Source organism: Tiliqua scincoides, chromosome 1 (genome assembly GCF_035046505.1).
Source record: "Tiliqua scincoides isolate rTilSci1 chromosome 1, rTilSci1.hap2, whole genome shotgun sequence".
Lineage (NCBI taxonomy): Eukaryota > Metazoa > Chordata > Lepidosauria > Squamata > Scincidae > Tiliqua > Tiliqua scincoides.
This window is the reverse complement of record NC_089821.1, coordinates 288,069,616-288,089,113: the sequence shown is the minus strand read 5'-3', so window position 1 is coordinate 288,089,113 and position 19,498 is coordinate 288,069,616. Positions and strand designations below refer to the sequence as shown.

Sequence of the window (19,498 nt, the reverse complement as noted above, 5' to 3'; positions counted from 1 at the left end):
CAGAGCTCTGGTGCTTCACCAGCATTAGGGCCCACAAACATGCCTTGTGGCATGTTTGCGAAAGTGCACACTGGCAGTGAGCCAGTGTGCAAAGTTTAAGATTGGGCCCTTCATCTGCTGACACCATACCACCTGTATCACCTACCTAGTATATTTTTAAAGCGATTATAATTTATAAAAATGCACCTTTGGAATAAAAACATATAAAACTTCTAACTTTGGAAAACACCAAAATCCTTAAAAAAATAAAACCCATTTCTGTCAATAGGGGATTTCCATAAGGTCATTCTGGTGAACCTCGATTAGTGAATGAAAATATGAGGCATTTTTTTCCATTTTTGTTATTAGACTAATCAGAGCATTCCTGCTGTGTGTTTTTTTAAATGCATACTGGATTTATTACTTTTGATTGATCTGTATTTGGTACTGAAATATCATAAAAGTCCCAAAAGGTTGCCCAGATTTCACTGTGAAGGTTGCCAAGTAGGATGATGCCTGACAATGAGAAAGGAAGGGGCAGATGAGCCAAATGTTTTCTTTTTGCTGGTCATCTTAGTACAATCAGTTTCTTCCCTAGGGGTGTACTCTTTGAGGCTTCCATCCAGGAAATGAGCCATCTGGCTGTCCACCACTTTGCACTTATTTTCATGTAAACAAATTAGCCACTATATGTACACAATCTAATTCAAGACAATGGCAGTAGCTTGCCTGACTTGACCAAGACCTTTGAGACTGCCAGCAACAAAAATCTAGCAAGAATCCAGGACATGCCAAATTTTGTGGGAAGAACATTGAACTGACGGATTAAAGGGTCTTCCAAAACTATGATCTACTTCGGGTAAATAATAGCACTGAGCACAATGATTTTGTCTTTTGCAGAATCATAAACCATATAGATTATATTGCACAAAGCATAGCTTTTTTTTTAATTTCATGAGACAATGTATGAATTTCTTTGCATCCCATCTCAGCTGCCATGTCTATACAGTGCAAGGATTCAAGGGGGAATCGCTTAGCATTCTGGATTCATCATTGTTTTCAGTGATGAATTCATCATTCATTTGTGCCACTAGTCCCCAGCATGCCATTCAATGAGCTAAACCCACCTCCCATTTTGTAAAGTCCCAAATATCTAAGAACATAAGAAGAGCCCTGCTGGATCAGGCCAAAGGTCCATCTAGTCCAGCTTCCTGTATTTCACAGTGGTCCACCAAATGCCCCAGGGAGCACAAGACAACAGACATAACCTGTGACCTGGTGCCCTCCCCTGCATCTGGCAATCAGAGGCAGCCTGCCTCTAAAACCAAGAGTTTGCACATAAAACCAAGAGCTTGCACATCTAATGAATCCATTGTATCAGTTAAGCTAAAACCTAGTTTCAGTTGGGGATAATTTTCACAATAAATTTCAAAATACAGAAATTAATCTCTTACATAAATCAGCGGCTGCATTGTCTGATAGTAGCCTTTAATATTTTAGATCACTTTGTCCTAAGATAATTATCAGCCATTCAAAAACATGACTAATGAGACCTCAAAGACCTCCTTACCTCCATTCTTGTGTGTCTTTGTACTATGCATAAATCAGTATAGACTCACAACATAATGATGCAGTATGTAAAAGTCATTTATGGTCATGCTTAAGTGGCATGTGAGTTGACAAGAGGCACTAAAAATATAGGCTTGAGTTTAAGGTTCCCATTTTTTATTCTAACCAACTGACATTTTTTCCAGTTTGCATAGTAGAATGACTGATAGCATAAACCTATGCATGTCTACTCAGAAGTTATATTGTACAGTACAATCCTGTACTCATGCAAGTGCACATACATATGTGAGAATAAGTTCCATTAAAATCTATAAGGCTGAGTAGACGTGTATAGGCTTGCACTGTAAGAATATCATAATACTCTTTTTTCTGCATTCAAAATTCTTCCTACTTGAAGAGACTGATAAAAGGCATCCATTCATGCCCTGTATTTTATACTAATCCCTATAGAACTATAATTCATATATAAAATTGCCTATCTACATTGTATGTCAACATACCTGCCTAAGGTTTTTATGTTCCAAAATATGCTGATGAATCATTTAATTAGTTTCTTGACTCATACTGTTCACTTCCTTTTCAGGTAAGTTATGAAATACATTTATGTGCTTGATAAACATGCCTTCATCCATTTATCATTTGTTGAAACACATTACATAGTTGTCATTTTTCATGGGTTGGATTAATAATCTGGTAATAGTTTCACCTAATCACAATGAACCTTCTGGTTCAAAACACAGGAAAAAATTTTTTTTTAAAAAAATTCTTAATATTAAAAGAAAAATGTTCTAAGCCTCTGCATTCTCAGGCATCCAACTTTTGAATTCTTTGACCAGTGAGTCTCTGAAAAGATTACCAATAGTGATGCTCAAATTGGTCAACTTTCCTCTCAACTTTCCTCTCAGCTTGGTCTAGAAATGGATTTCTAATTATATGTTATTTTAGAGAATTCTCAGGGGGAAAAATGCATATGCTTTTTCTTCTTCCTCAGAAGTTCTAAATTGAATCATGAAGCTCACTATGCTATATTAAATTGGCTTCACATATCATCTGCTTTTTGTTCAACGCCTAAACACTAATTTCACCTCAAACAAAGCTAAGGAAATCTCCACCAAGGGGAGGTTTTTAAGGCTTCAGTTTGCAAGTCTAGTGATGCTCCCAAGGCTGTGGAAGAAAGATGTTGCCACCTTAGAGCTAGATTAATCACACTCTAGGAAGCTTTGTCACCAAGCCATTCCAACCAACCACATGTTCTGCTAGGTTCTCCATAGTCAAGAATTTCGGCAGTTTTATTTGCTTATAGTGAGACGTTGGAGACCCCTCAAAAAGACTGATTCCCAGAGGGCTTGGTGTTCAAGTATGTGCTTTTCCCCTGAGACCACAGTCCTAAGGCAGTTTTCTTGTGACATGGCAAAGGCTTGTGTCTTGATGTGTATCTGCCCTCACTCTGCCTCTCTGCAGCTGTTTGATGGTGACCAAAGGTTTTGCCTCCAAACTTCTGGTCCCTCCCAGAGCCTTGTTCAGTAAGACTAACATTGCAATAACAACTTTAATGGCTTTTCTTTTACAAACTGATTTCTTCCATTTGCTGTTCAGACAGCCTTCTGATCAAGCAGCTCAGCTACCCCATGTTTCTGTTTACTCTAAATGTCTTTGCCTGAACTTCAGCAATGTAACTTGACTTGTTTGTCTAAGGGTAGGCCTTCCTGGGCTTTATGGGACAGTAGCTGGAGAGGGTCATAAATACCTTTGACATATTGGAAGGCTAGGAGTTTTCCAGGGTGAGAACCCTACAGGGATCACTGATCACTTTGCTTTGTGGGATTGCTTTGCCTTGCCTTATGAGCAGTTTTTTAAGTGAGGCAGTGTAAGGAGAGGGGTGTGTATAGAAGCTTTTTCGGGGGGGGGGGGGTGTTCATGCATGAAGCAGAATGGAGAGGGTTACGCGCTGGTTTCCAGTTTAAGAGCATAAGAACAGCCCCACTGGATCAGGTTATAGGCCCATCCAGTTCAGCTTCCTGTATCTCACAGTGGCCCACCAAATGCCTCCGGCAGCACACAAAGCAAGAGACCTGCATCCTGGTGCCCTCCCTTGCATCAGTTTGCAGTAGGAAAGATGGCTAGTCTAGCACATTTAGAAGGGATGCCTTGTGCTGTGGGTTCAAGGGAGAGTCACATACAGAGTTAGTCCCAAGGGGAGGGGCTCCCCTCTACTGGCCCTCACTGGCCCTCACTGGCTAGCAGGAACAGGGCATTTGCTCAGCTCTTTGCCAAGCAACAGCAACATTTTTCTTATCTCCCTTCCTTCCCTTATCTTAGGTAAAGAGTTGCAAGGGTTGCATAATTTGAAATTATAACATGGGATCCAATGGGGGGAAAAACTGATGATACAAGTTTTTGTCTTGTGAACAGTTTTTGTAGAACTTGCTGGGGGATGGACTGGACATGGCTGACAGGTTCCAATTCAACCAAAGTATTTCCTTTGTTCTGAGGCAATTCAACCACTTTAGCATCCTGTTTCCAAGTCTATACCGATATAGCGTGTCTGTATAATGTCTGTATGCAAACAGAAGAATGAGGAGGTGGGCGGATAAAATTATACCACCTGGAATCAGACTGAGGTGGCCAATGTCTCTTTTATCTATTGGAGCTTTAAATAGCTGTTCTAAGGGTGCAATCCAGAAAGCATAAGAACAGCCCCACTGGATCAGCCCATAGGCCCATCTAGTCCAGCTTCCTGTATCTCACAGCAGCCCACCAAATGCCCCAGGGAGCACACCAGATAACAAGAGACCTGCATCCTGGTGTCCTCCCTTGCATCTGGCATTCTGACATAACCCATTTCGAAAATCAGGAGGTTGCACATACACATCATGACTTGTAAACCGTGATGCTTTTTCCTCCAGAAATTTTAAAGGCATCTAGGCCAATCCCCTTTTAAAGGCATCTAGGCCAGATGCCATCACCACATCCTGTGGCAAGGAGTTCCACAGACCAACCACACGCCGAGTAAAGAAATATTTTCTTTTGTCTGTTCTAACTCTCCCAACACTCAATTTTAGTGGGTGTCCCCTGGTTCTGGTGTTATGTGAGATTGTAAAGAGCATCTCTCTATCCACTTTATCCTTCCCATGCATAATTTTGCATGTCTCAATCATGACTCCCCTCAGGCACCTTTTTTCTAGGCTGAAGAGGCCCAAACGCCGTAGCCTTTCCTCATAAGGAAGGTGCCCCAGCCCAGTAATCGTCTTAGTCGCTCTCTTTTGCACCTTTTCCATTTCCACTATGTCCTTTTGGAGATGTGGCGACCAGAACTGGACACAATACTCCAGGTGTGGCCTTACCATCGATTTGTACAATGGCATTATAATATTAGCCCTGGGCTGGAACAATGGTAAGCCCGTGTCGGCCAAGCTAGGTTGGCATGGGGGTCAGGGTGTGAGTAAGGCCAGAGGGAGGTGTTTTCGGGCGGGCCCGTTGTTGGGCAGCAGGTGAGTGGGGAGTTAGGCCAGGATCCGGCACTTATGCCAGGTCCTATTCCCTGTCCTGGGCAGCCTGGGGTGGCTCCGGGTCAGCCCCATTGGGACTGCTGCAGCTTTACCCAGGGAGGGGAAGTAATTACCCTTGTCCTGGGCTGAGCCGCTTCTGCCCGAACCCTGCTCTGGATGTGGGGCAGGCCCCTCTGGCCAGCCTGCGCCAAGTCAGCTTAGGACTGGGCTGCCCACCTTCTGACTAGAATGTAATTGAAGAGGACAGTAAGACCATGACATCTGCTATCCTGTCATCATCAAACATTTTCTTGATAAATGTTTTCTTTATATATAGATTTCAACATAGCAAGTCAGCAGGACACCTAAGACCAAGAATGCAATAATTTCCAATTAGCTAAGGGCATTACTCATGACAAGAGCTTCTATAGTGACTCATTAAGTTCTGTAGCTGAATCATTATTTTAGAAAAATCACAGTCTCAATGTGTACAGAGGCTGCAGATCAATTCTGGCTTCAGGTTTTCAAACTGTATCAACTCTTATCAACTCTGGGCACAATCCTAACCCCTTATGTCAGTGCTTTCCAGCACTGACATAAGGGCAATGTAGCTCTGAGGTAAGGGAACAAACATTCCCTTACTTTGAGGAGGCCTCCATGAGTGACGCCCAACTGCTATGCCAGTGCTGGAAAGCACTGATATAAGGGGTTTGGGTTGCACCCTCTGTCAGAGATAAAGGATTGTGCCAGTTGCAAGAAGCCAAGTGTCAGTTGTCTTGCACAAGTGGATAATTGTTTTCTGATCCAAGGGGGGAAATATTGCTCTAGGGATGACAGGAGAGACAGGATGGAGCAGGCTGTGTTGGCACACGATTTTACCTCTTTTGATTAATTATGATTCCCTTCTCCAAATACAGAATAAAAGGAGATACAGTTACACATATCAGCTTTTCATTGATTCAGCGTTATCATTAGTTTCAGCTATAAAAACCTGTTTTGAATCTCTGGGTCCAGAATATTGCTCCAAGCCTTTTATCCAGAACTTAAAAAAAAACAAAAAAAAAAAGATTTTTACCCTCTACTAACTACTATCAGGGCGTGCTGAGTTGACTTGAAGGAGCAGGTTGGCAGTTTGGGAGTCCTCCTGAACCTGACTTTCCTCCTAGCTGGCCCTAACTAGAGTTGTTTCCAGACTAGACATGATTCAAATAAAAGCAATGTGCATTCAGCTTTGAGGCCAGATATCTCACCAAGCAATATCAGTTTTTTTCCCATTCTCCAGCTTTCAAGATCCTCTTAGGGCACAATCCTAACCCCTTAGTGCTTTCCAGCACTGGCATAGCGGTGCCAATGGGACATGTGCTGCAGCCTGCAGTTGGGTGTCACTCACAGAGGCCTCCTCAAAGTAAGGGAATGTTTCCAGTTAAGCACTGGAAAGCACTGATATAAGTGGTTAGGATTGCGCCCTTAGTATGCACAGTAATTCCCTGTCCCAGCTACAGTTTATATCACGGGAAGTTGAGCTTCCCTCCCAGCTGTGAACCAATCTGCTGGTTAGCTGAGAGCCCAATCCTATGCATGTCTACTCAGAAGTAAGTCCATTGCAATCAGTGGGACTTACTCCTAGGTAAGTGAGAATAGGATTGCAGCCTAATTCTGTCCACTTCTCCAGAAATGGTTTTTAGCTCACCCTTTCTTCAGTTTTGTTCTTTTTCCCCACTTGGTTTCTCTTTCCTTTGTTGGCTTTTTGATTTTAAAAATGCATAAGCCAGTTCAGTGTATTCCCCCCCCTTCTACTATTTTAAGCAAAGGCATTCCTTCACACATCTACTTGAGGCTTTTATTCTGAAATATGTTCTGAAAACTTTCCCTGCAACATTTCCCAAACAGTTTTATTTTCTGCATTTCTTGCTTAAGTCACCTGTAGCTGATGGTGGTTTTACCTCCCAGTTTACTCAGAGTCAGAAAACTATCCATTCTGTGGCTCAGCGAAACCTTCATCATCTTTACTCTCCATGCTGTGTGAAGATTTCCAGTACATTTTTGTAAAAGCCTTTAAAAAGTCAGGCTTTCTATCAAAGTAATGCTGACAGGCAGCCCCACAAGACACGCCCTGGTGGGAAATAGTTTTGCAGACATGTAAGATCAGCTTGAAGAATCAGTGTTTCTTGAAACGACAGAAGGGAAAGAAGTGCGAAGAAGTTTAAAGTGGAGAATCTTTCCTACAATTCATAGTTCTGTTTGACATGAAGTTGCCACTGGCAAAGAAATGGAAACCAATTAGATCCCTTGGTTTTTGTAAGGGCTTCTTTGTCTGCCTTTGTATGCCAGATTTTAATCTCTATAGTTACTGTAGTATATCTTTTTATTTTCACAACTGTCTATTTAAAATGATATTGTGGGAGCTAGTCTGACTAAACTGTTTTGTAGAAAGGAAGAGGTTTATCTGACAGCATAATTTTGTCAAGAAGGCGCTCATTAGAGACATAGTTCACATAACCAGCATTATTTTCAGCTGCTGCTCAACAGAGTCTCATCAGCCACAGGCTGTTATCTAGACATTGATCCCAAGAAACTATTGTTAATGGCTGCTGTGCTTTTCTCTAGTTTTAGATTACAAACTGATTAGCAACGGCAGATGCTCTGCTTCGCTGTTGCAAATTTATCCTTTACCTGCTTGTACAGTTTTTATCCTTTCACTGTACTGACAAATCTTTTCCTAGAAACCATTTTATTTATAAGGCTTGTTAAACTGTGGGGAGTCTTAATCTAAGACCTTCTGAATCTGTAACACTTGAAAGAAGGCTAAGAGCAGCTAGGCTTCTCAATGTCATGTTACTAGGTTCACAGCCGTCAGTTAACCTTGGCGCTGCCAATGTTCAGCTCATAACAACAGCTGCCTTGGGACTTTTGGTGAAAGTCTCCCAAAACTTAGTTTGAAAGCCTCTCTTGTGGAGCAACTGCGCAATGGAGAATAATTAGATTTTTAAAATCCAGTATGTTTTTACAAACTTGTGCTTTGTCATTAAGAACATAAGAACAGCCCGACTGGATCAGGCCATAGGCCCACCTAGTCCAGCTTCCTGTATCTCACAGAGGCCCACCAAATGCCCCAGGGAGCACACCAGATAACAAGAGACCTGCATCCTGGTGTCCTCCCTTGCATTGGCATTCTGACATAGCCCATTTCTAAAATCAGGAGATTGAACATACACATCATAGCTTGTAACCCATAATGAATTTTTCCTCCAGAAACTTGTCCAATCCCCTTTTAAAGGCATCCAGGCCAGATGCTGCAGGAAGGAGTTCCCCAGACTGACCACACTCTGAGTAAAGAAATATTTTCTTTTGTCTATCCTAACTCTCTCAACAATTTTAGTGGATATTGTCTGGTTCTGGTGTTATGTGAGAGTGTAAAGAGCATCTCTCTATCCACTTTATCCTTCCCCTGCATTATTTTGTATGTCTCAATCATGTCCCCCCTCAGGCGTCTCTTTTCTAGGCTGAAGAGGCCCAAACGCTTTAGCCTTTCCTCATAAGGAAGGTGCCCCAGCCCAGTAATCGTCTTAGTCACTCTCTTTTGCACCTTTTCCATTTCCACTATATCGTTTTTGAGATGTGGCGACCAGAACTGGACACAATACTCCAGTTGTGGCCTTACCATCGATTTGTACAACGGCATTATAATATTAGCCGTTTTGTTCTCAATACCTTTTCTAATGATCCCAAGCATAGAATTGGCCTTCTTTACTGCCGCCGCACATTGAGCCGACACTTTCATCGACCTGTTCACCATCACCCCAAGATCTCTCTCCTGATCTGTCACAGACAGCTCAGAACCCATTAGCCTATATGTGAAGTTTTGATTTTTTGCCCCAATGTGCATGACGTTACACTTACTTATATTGAAACTCATCTGCCATTTTGCTGCCCATTCTGCCAGTTTGGAGAGATCCTTCTGGAGCTCCTCACAATCGTCTCTGGTCTTCACCACTCAGAAAAGTTTGGTGTCGTCTGCAAACTTAGCCACCTCACTGCTCACCCCTTTCTCCAGGTCGTTTATGAAGAGGTTGAAAACAATAAGAGTGGTAGATCTTCTCAGTTTTCTCATTATTTCTCTGAATATATTTGTAACTCCTTAAGAGTCCAGTTGGTGCACAGGATTGTTCCAGCTCTGTAAATGTGGTCCCCTCACTGTTGTGTTCTGCATCTCTAGCAGCAGCATACGGTGGCTGTTTGGAGGACAATATCGTGGTATGGTGGAGCAGCATGTGGTGGTATGGTGGAGGACAAGAGGTTGTGCCATAGAACTTGTTGAATGTTTCAGTCTGTCAAGTCTCCTGCTTTAACAGCTGCTGAAATACACAGCAAGTGGCCCTATTCCAAAAACACTGTTCCCCTGACATTGTAAGTATATTGCTTTTATTATACCATCCCTAGAGACAAATGCCAGGGGAAATGGTCTCCCACATTCCTTGAATGTCCTTAAAAAAAGAAAAGAAAGAAAAAGAAAAAAAACTTCTACCCACTATATAAAGCAGCATGTATTCCATTGTAACAGCTGGAAATCATGTTCTCCCAGGTATGCACATTGACTCTTTATATTGTGGAAATGGGCAATGATGGAAAAAGAAAGATGCACAATGCTAAACCAGCCCAGTCATAACAGGTGGCAGTTGAGTTCACATTTTTACCATGGGGAAGCTTCTTGGTATGTTCTCCACCCCACAGCTAAAAAACTTACAATTTAACCTTAAGATCAACCAGAGAGCTTCATAGCTGAGCAGGAATTTGAACCCAGGTCTTTAATTATAATTCAACACTCTGCATACAGCCCAACACAGTCACAGGTATTCAATCATTTCCTTAAATTTTAGTGGGTTATTTAACACACCATCCTATATGATTAACGCAACAGATTCCAAAGGCTAATATTGCTCTGCATTAAAAGGATTTCCTTTAGCATGTTTTAAGTGTATTGCTTTTTGATTTTTATCACGCACCTTCTGGTTCTTGTATTACTGAAAAGTAAACAGGATTTGCTATTCCATCTGGGCATTCGCTTTATTGTTTATAGTTCTCCATCCTATTTGCTGTCTACCGGTAATGAAAGCTGTTCTTAATGTTGGCAACTTTTTTTCAGAGTGCTTTTGAATCGCAACTTTCCCCTCTGATAATAGTTAAATCTCCAATTATTTTAACTGAGAGACCACAGTGACAAAAGGGAACAAAGGACAACTAATAGGGGAATTTTGTCTGAAACACTGACACCTCGATCCTACCTTAGCCCCGCCCCCTGACTGTGCTACATCTGCAGGGGCTGGCAATTGGAAATGTCTCCTCTACAGCCTCTGTTGCCATCATAGGACTCCTTGGATCTATGCCTGCTATTTTTCAGGCACAGGAGTGAGATATGTAATGGCTGCAGAAAGGGAGGCAGAAGGGGCTAGGGCAGGGGTGTCAAACTCATTTCATATGGAGGGCCACATAGCATTCATGATGCCTGCTGACATCCTGAAGTGATGTCATTGGGCAAGAAGTGATGTCATTAAACAGGTCATAACCAAAAATAAACACTTTTTTCTCACTTAGAAACTCATTAGCTGCAAATAACAAAAGAGAAAATATTTTAATCTTGATCATATTTCAAGATATAGGAGAGCCCAATTTTCATGTGGGCTGCCCTTTCAGCAGTAACACCTCAGCACTACTTAGCAACTGAAAACTTGAGGGCTGTATAAAAAGCTTCCGCGGGCCGCATCTGGTCCCCGGGCCTTATGTTTGACACCCCTGGGCTAGGGTATCTGTGCATGTGGGTGTGGCAATCCTGCTCCTGGTCTGCCTAACCTCCATCCTGCCTGAGAACTCCCCCATTCCACCCCCTCTCTACCCCGTTCAGCCTCTAGCACTGTGTGAAGTACTGATAGATTTGGGGTTTAGTTTGACTCTACTCTTGTGGTTTTGTGACTCAGCTGGAAAGAAGAGAAGGTTCAGCTGATCTGGTTTTGGGAAGTGTTTGTTAGTCCCTTGTGAGGTATAGAGGAGTTCTGGAGTTGGAAGGAGTAGTTCCTTCTTTTCACTTCCTTATAGGTATTTGAATGAGGGCCCAATTCTATCCAATTTTCCACTCCTGGTACAACTGTGCCAATGAGGCATGCACTGCATCCTGCAGTAGGCAAATAGTCATGGAGGCCTGCTCCAGGTAAGGGATCATTTGTTCCATTTCCTCAGGGCTACATTGCAGCTGCACTGGCACTGGAAAGTTGGATAGGATTGGGTCCTAAGTGAGTAAGCTTAGAATTATAAGTCCTTTTTTCTTACATTAAAAAAAAAAAATTATGTCCCTAGCATATTCTCTGATAAATGCCTAATAACTTTTTTAGTGATATTTAGTCTTGGCTTAGTCTTTTAATGAACCTACTTATATTCATAGATCTTAGTTGGATTGTAAACTGTGGAGGAACTGGGTGTTCACTTAAATCCAACCTGGTTATTCAGATATAATATTCTGAGACTTCGATCCTTGAAGTAAAAGAGGAGCTCCAGAGTTAGAACATAATCGGGAAGGCAGGGTTTAGCTTGCTTTGGAGCTGAGGTCTTGATAGGTAACCAGAGTGGTGGTAGCTTACCTGTGGATAGGAAAGTACATCCCTGTCTTGCTCGGTGCATTGGGTGATGAGCAGGGGAGGACAAGCTTGGATAGTGCACTGTGGGTTTGGAACCATAACTGTGAAAAGCACCATTGGACTTACCTTATCTCCCTTACCTTGTACTTATCCCCCAGTCAAAAATGCAAAATGGCTGTCACTGGCACACTGTGATGGCCACCAAAAACCATTTTGGGACTTTAAACCTCTGTGTACTGGTCCAGTCCTGGATAGCATTGGGCCTGTGAACTCCTCCATGTGCCCACCCAATCATGGATAGCATTGGACCATAGGTTGTGCTTCCAGTGCAAATCAGGATTGAAAACCAGGATCAAACTGGTTAACAATTTGTATGTCTGATTAAGTAGGCTCAAATTCATAGAAATTTATGTCACAATGAAAGTATTTCGCATAATTCAGGATTAACCTTTGGAATTCATGGCCACCAGAGTCATTGCCACTATGCATGTTAGTGACATGCATAGTAACATAAACAGCTTTTAGAATGAATTGGACAAATAAGCAGTGACAAACACAGCCTGCTTTCCCATACCTAGTTAACTTGCATCTTTGGACATCAAGTGTTTGTTCAGAGCCATATTTTATTGTTACGTTGGTTTATTTAATAAGCCATGATTGACACCACAGAACAGCACCAAATTCCAGCTTGTTTTTGACTCTGCCCATGCTGCTTCTTTTCCTGTAAAGTTCCGGCTGAAACCCCAAGCAATCCCAAGCACCTCATTTCTTCCCTGTTGCTGGCAAAGCATTCCCTTGTCAGCTATGCTCTTGCCATTCAGCAGGAGAAGAAAGGGGGCTTTGTAAGCCAATCACTAGCTTATTCAGATATTTCACCCTGATATTTCTGCACAACTGAGTAAGAAGTACAGAGCAGGCTTCCACTCCCCTTCCAAAAGCAGTTAACCATTTCTTGCCCAATTCCTACATTAACAGCGCTTCAGTCCTAAGGCTGATAGGAAAATTTTCTGGAGTCCTTTCAACAGCTTTACTTACAAGTCATACCCTCTTGTCACTTCTGAATGTGTTTGGTTCGAAAGAGTAAGACTTAGGACAAAACGTCTTTGATCCCTTTGTGCTTGTTTTTGTTTTTTCATTTGGCAAGAGGGGTTGTTTCTGCATTTCTGCAGTACAAGGGAGATTGTCTTTCAGTATTGTACAAGCTAATCTAAACAATAAGAATACATTATAAGATGGGACACTCTCACGCATGCATGCACACCAGTCTGTTTTATAGGAGATTGTTTTCTTCAGTATAAACCTTGTTCCTCCCAAGATTCCTTCTTTTGTACTTAGACACAAGACTCAAAAAGGTAACCAACTGTTCATCGGAGGCAAAAGTGGTTGCAAGGTCATCTGGGCTTTTATATTCTTCATTGTTTCTTGGAAAAAATGATAGCATTATATAAGCTCATGACCAAGCCTGTGAGCTTTTTCAATCCGTGTCTTATTGCTCCCATCCTTATTACAGCTTGCCCAAGCTATTATGAAGCAGACAACCCCAGTGCGCTACATCTTATTTAATTGCATAGTCAATGTTCCCAGGCATGCGTGTTAATGTTTCTTTAGTAGCCACAGCAAATGATATCATGGGAATTGGTGGAAGTTTTACTAGGAACCTGGCATAGTATTTTTCTACTTTTTCAAACTGGATTTTGAAAGGGCGCTTAGGAGGGAGCATCCTAAACATTTGAGACAGCCCTTGTGGCATGGCTGAGGCTGCATGCATCTTTAAGAATGGGAGGCTTTAAGCCCTGAGAGGCTGGGATTGGCAGGCTCTCCCTCAGTCCTGTCTGCAGTATCTTTACGGATAAATACCACCCCTTTGAGCATTGTGAGAGGTCTCTGGGAGACATGTCATTTATTGTTTCCACCATAAAAAGTGAATCGGCCCCCATTCTCCTATTTTGCTGTGGGACATTACATTTCTATAGCAGTTTCTTCTTTGAAGCAAGATGCAGGAGGTTAATACCCAGCCACATCTGAAGTGGGATTCTAGTTCTTCATGGTTAATTATCCTTCCATCTGTATCAATTTACACATCATTAATATGGCCCAAATTAAACCATTCTACATGCTGGCTTACCTAAATTCCATGGAGGTAGCAGTGCCCACACCCTTAAATGTTGAGAATTGCTGGTTTTGACCCACTCCAGTCAAGCATGAACAGTTTTCTTTTCTCAGCACATTGACCTAACTATATGGTCTTCAGCTCTTGCAGCGTCGCTTCCGGAAGACTTTCTGAGTCCTGCAAAGGAAGTGGGACAATTTGTAACTACACCAGCAGTCTCCAAAGTGGAGACTTTTTTTTTTTCTGAGACTTTTCCCAGAAAATCCTTCCCTGCCACAAATTGAGCTTACCATTTTGCCGGGAAGGCACTTTGCACCACTGATTGCCCCCAACTTTCATGCCGGCCAGCTGCGTCTGCCTGAAAATCCAGGTGCAAAGCCTTCTGGGCGATGGAACTCAAAAGCTGCTGGCCAGCGCAATGTTTGGGGGCTATTGGAAGCGCAGAGAAGAGGTTCCCTTGTGGAACAGTGAACTCCGTTCACACTGGGGAAGAATTGCAGTAGGTGCCAGATCTAACCCACAGGCTGGGATTTGGTGCTCACTGCTATAGACAGCTGCTCTAGAAACAGATTTACAAAACCTGGAGGAGTTTTTCAGTTATTTTCAAACTGTGCTCCAAACTTCAGCAGCACATCTACGGACCTTTCACAGCATCCACTGTGCCGTGGCACACCGGTTGAAAATCACTGGTAAACTGTCAGCTTGTCTGGTGCTCTGTGAAATGTCTATGAATAATTCCATGTATCTGTGGAAGCAGGATGAAAACCTTTGAGGAACACCAGACCCTATTATTTATTTATTTATTTATTTATTTATTTATTTATTTATCACTTTTTTATACCGCCCTTTCTCCAAAGAGCTCAGGGCGGTGTACACAGCTCCCCTCCTTTTGTCCTCACAACAACCCTGTGAGGTAGGTGAGGCTGAGAGAAAGTGACTGGCCCAAGGTCACCCAGGAAGCTTTGTGGCTAAGGGGGGATTTGAACCTGGATCTTCCAGGTCTAAGTCCACCTCCTAAACTACTAGGGCCTGCAAAACTGAGGATGAGCCCCACAAAATGCAGCCTAATACTCTGTAAGGCCACTTTACCAAAGGTTCCCTTGGCATGACTCTCAAACAGATTCCCAGCAACCCCTACGAACAGTGAAGGTGGTCTGACCTGGAGAACCACAAGGCAGTTGTGTTATCCTCAGATACAGCAACATAAGTTATTTGAGAAATCCTGATGTTATTAGCTAATGCAAAACACCAACAAACCAGGCAACAACTGCCCTTAAATTTCAGAGCACTCATCCACTTGAAAGGCCCAAGTCACACATAAGTGAGTCTCACACATCATTTTCTGAGAGTTGTAAATTGGCCTACCAGGAAACTCTGATTTAGTAAGAAATGAAATCAGAAGCTTTCACTCTACTCCCCTCATGTGTGAAAGAGAAGAGAGGAAGGAAAGCTGAACCGCCAATACTTTCTGTGTCATGTTTACAATAATCCTGAATTCTCTCCCCATGCTTGTTGCCTTTCCTCCCAGAGGAATGCCTTTCCTCCCAGAGGTTCCACCAACCTAGCCTCAGGTCTTCTCCTCCCCAGCACCTCAGATATGTTGGTGGAAGAGGGAATGGTTGGAATATACACCCTTATCATCTTCCTCCTTGTCTGCTTGCAACTTCCTTTGTGTCTCTGTTGATCAGAAGGGCCCTCAGCTGCACATCCTCTCCTCATCAGTGTGCTTTCTGAAGATTTTAAATCCAGCTCAGCAAGCTTCACAGGCCCTGTAACTATTTCCCATTCCCTGGGAAACACCTGGATCTGGTGTCCCCATTACCCTAGTTCCAAGTTTACATAGGAAATCTTGCATGGCTCAGGATTCTTGGTAGTGGTCAGCTGCTTCCACCATTTTTCCCTGCTCCCCATCCCGGAGGGCACTGGGATCATCAGAACATCCTCACTTGGTTGGCGGTTCCTAACAAACCTAAACCATGGTTTAGATCAGTTCATGTTATCCGAAGCATATAAATGACTAATAAATGTGCACACATCTCAGCTGCATCGGTAGTTTAATATTACACCATGTCATATGTTACAACATGTTATGCTATAGAACCTTTTACAAAGACACTGCTTCCAAACCCAGATTTCCTAACCCCATCCAACCCTGTAAACTCAATAGAAAACATTTAGTTTGGCATCCTTCAGTCTTGGAAGACTATGGTATCGCACTCTGAATAGTGATCTGGAACAGTGTCCTCTCCAGTGCGCAAAGCCTGGGTAAGGTAGATATGGAGGATAGACTGTTACCTATGCAGCAAATCCCCCCTCTCCACATCGCTGAAATGGTCCAATGGAAAGGCAGAAGCCAGTACAGTTGGTTCCAGCGGTGTTGCAGGAGTTGCCAGAACGTGACTGTGTTCAGCCATGAACTGCCTCAGGGACTCCGGCTCCGGATTTTGCCTCCAGGTTGACTCTTGAAGCATTTTCCATAACTGGATGTAGCCACAAGGCAGTGGAGGTTTGGGAACAGAGTTTTCCTTCTCTCAGATGAGCTGCCTTCCCAGGCTGAGTCCCATCTACCCGGTAGATGGAAAACATAGTTAGAAAACATAACTGTAAAAACAATTTGCCTCTGAATGTTAATTTCTTATTTTTTCTCATTTTTCTTCAAAAATTCAAAAATCCATTATGAGGTACAAGCCATGATGTGTATGCGCAACCTCCTGATTTTTGAAATGGGCTATGTCAGAATGCCAGATGCAAGGGAGGGCACCAGGATGAGGTCTCTTGTTATCTGGTGTGCTCCCTGGGGCATTTGATGGGCCGCTGTGAGATACAGGAAGCTGGACTAGATGGGCCTATGGCCTGATCCAGTGGGGCTGTTCTTATGTTCTTTACAACAGAATACAAGTGCATTTATATGGCTCCAATCTATGCTCTGAACTCCTCATTTTGAGTTGTCAGCAAATGGATGATTGCTTTTCTCTTTCTTTCCTCTGCAGCGTTTACCAAAAGTACACTTCCTTTGGATTTAAATGCAGCTAAAAAAGATGCCATCAGTGTGACTGTCAATGGGATGAAGCATCGAACAGAAAAATAGAAGTAGTAAATCAGCTAAGGAATGTGCAATTTCACTGTAGAAAATCCAGCTTTGCACCACTGTTTGGTTCTGGCTACAGTTAAGTACAGCTGTATTTACAAAAGCTATGCAGATTCTTTGGTTTGACAGATGCCAAATACTGTCTGGAAACAGCATCACGATTGTGTATCTAAAATGAGGCGAGTTAAACCTGAAGATGCACCGCAGACTCTAAGATGCCAAAGCATCTCTTGGTATGAAACATTGACCCTTTTGGTCTGCTTCCATCAATCCCCGATCAAACCCTCATACTGCTGAGGAATTTATTTTATTGAATCTAAAACAAGAAAAACAAACCATTCAATGCATACCTTCATGTGCTTTAATTTCAAAAACTTGATAAAATGTTGGTTGAACAATACAGATGAACTATAAGTCAGTGCACTTTTTAATAATCAGGGAATGGCTAATAGAAATTGCTTTGTGTGTAAGTAAAAGGTTTTGCAACACGTTACAGTGATGGATATACAACGAGCATTTTTTACAACAGAAGTGGCTCAAACGATGCATGATGCAATGATTACATTCTTGTGCTTATTAATAGAAATGGTTTATATCTAAAACAATGACCTGAATTTCCTCTACTTTGGGGAATGTTCTGATTACATCTCGTACTTCACTGTGTTTGTGACTTCTCTGTTTGTTGATCCAAGCTCAGTGAAGAATACAGCCTAATCCAGATTTTCCCCCAAACTAGAAGGAATTCAGTAATAAACCACTTCTGTTTGATAGCACTAGAATAATTTTACTTTTAACTTTAAAGTATTCTAATAATGTAATGAAATATTTTACTACATGTGTGATAGAAAGGAACTGGAATCAAAATATAAAAATTTCCTGCTACAAACTTACAGACACCTGCAATTTAATTAACAGGTCGAGACCCTTTGGTGAGAGAAGTTGGTTTATAGGAGCACCGAACTCTTTAAAAAGCAATTTCTAATGAGCAGGACTTTCCTACCCTTGCTTTATTAAGTCTGTTGAAGTGTTAATGGCAATGTATGATATTTTAGCCATATATTGTGATTTGTACTGATGAAATCAGATCCTTCCTTTCTTGAAGTTTCTAATAAACCCTTCTATAAAGCCTCTTTGTCACTTTTACCTGTCTTAATTATGGTTAGTTTATCACGCCTACCTTAGCTGTGGTCTGAGAACTGCACTTTGCTTTAATGTTCAAAGCCCTCATTAAAGTGTCTTGTGAACCAAACCAGTAGGCCAAACAGGAGATTGTGTCAGTGATATGAACTGCATTACAATGGCTTACCTATGTCAATGTTGTCAATCATGATGGCATTTTAATTAGCAGGAATTTCCAGGTGGTTGTGTGCCAAACAAGAAATAAGTATTACTTCTAACCTGAGGATTACTGAATCCACGTTGTAGGTGAGCAACTGTGAGAGAGGCCTATGCCCTTATCTCTCCTGCTTGTCAGCTTCCCATAGACATCTTGTTGGCCATCATGTAAAGCAGGTTACTGGACTAGGTGGGCCTATGATGTGATTCAGCAAGGCTTTTCCTGAGTTCTTAGGTAGAGTAATATGCCCTGGGAAAAAGGTCTTGCGCTTACCCATATCTCTTGCATAGGAGAGCAGAGGAATGCAAGAAGAGAGAGTGTGGTTGAGCACTACCTTTACGCTCATGTATAATGACTTACCAGTATAGGAGATTCTTTTGGAGGACCATATTTCTCATAAACAATGTGCCTAGCCTATTGCCCTATGACAATTGGGTCTTCTAGTTATGTACCTTACTAGTGAATGTGCCATACCCCTAAGCCCCTAATCCCTCAAGTGTTTCCAGTTAGATGTAAACAGCAGGACAAATTGCACTGTGCACGTACATATATCCGTTCATGTGCATACACGTGCCCCGCCTCTCAGCATCACCGAAACACGGTTTATGAATACCTCTTTTTGTGGTGGGAAATCATGAAAGTGAGCGGGAAATTAGTTCTGAGATTCATCTCATTTAAACCACCTCGAAATAACTCATTCAGTACAGTAAACGTTTCCTTTTTTTGTTTTTTTCAATTATATGCAACAGAAGTTGAGAATTAGATTGTTAAAATACCTGCTTGACCTAATGTTGGAAAAACAAGTATTGGATGAGATGTCAGCATCTTCTGTTATTTATGGTACAGAGAAATAACGACTGAAAGAAATGGTTGAAGAACCTTTTTTTTACTGAAAAAGTAAAAGTATTGCCTTATTGAACACATACCAAAACCTTTAAAAAAAAGGGGGGGACACCTATGTAGTTCCAGCTCCAGCTACTGTATACCTATTTATCTCAGTCTTTTGATTAACCTTGTGGCCACATCTTTGCTCAATGTTTTCATAAGTGGGCTAGCCTGAAACCTCAGTTTTGGCGCAAAAATAAATAAATAATACAAATGAAAACCTCTGGTTCTCTAGAAACCGCATCTCGAAGATGGATGATGATTACTTTTGGCTCATAGCTGCAGTCTGTCCCTGACTTGCAAGTATGATATAAGAAAACAAGCATTTACTGATTTCTAAAATTCGGCCAATAAATTAAAACTGTCTTCAGTTTCGTATAGATCCAACCAATTCACTACATTTACTTAATTTAAGTT

The 19,498-nt window shown here is 42.0% G+C and overlaps 1 protein-coding gene across 3 annotated transcripts in view; it reads left to right on the top strand.

Moving 5' to 3' along the window:
- The window catches only part of CEP128 (centrosomal protein 128), a 226,961-nt gene extending 208,933 nt beyond the window's left edge, over positions 1-18,028 (top strand). For all 3 annotated transcript variants that reach the window (XM_066612122.1, XM_066612120.1, XM_066612121.1), the window contains one exon: positions 16,763-18,028. In XM_066612122.1, the coding sequence (XP_066468219.1) occupies positions 16,763-16,860 (98 nt within the window). In that variant the 3' untranslated portion in view covers positions 16,861-18,028. The remainder of the gene's footprint in view (positions 1-16,762) is intronic.
- The last annotated feature ends 1,470 nt before the right edge of the window (positions 18,029-19,498 follow it).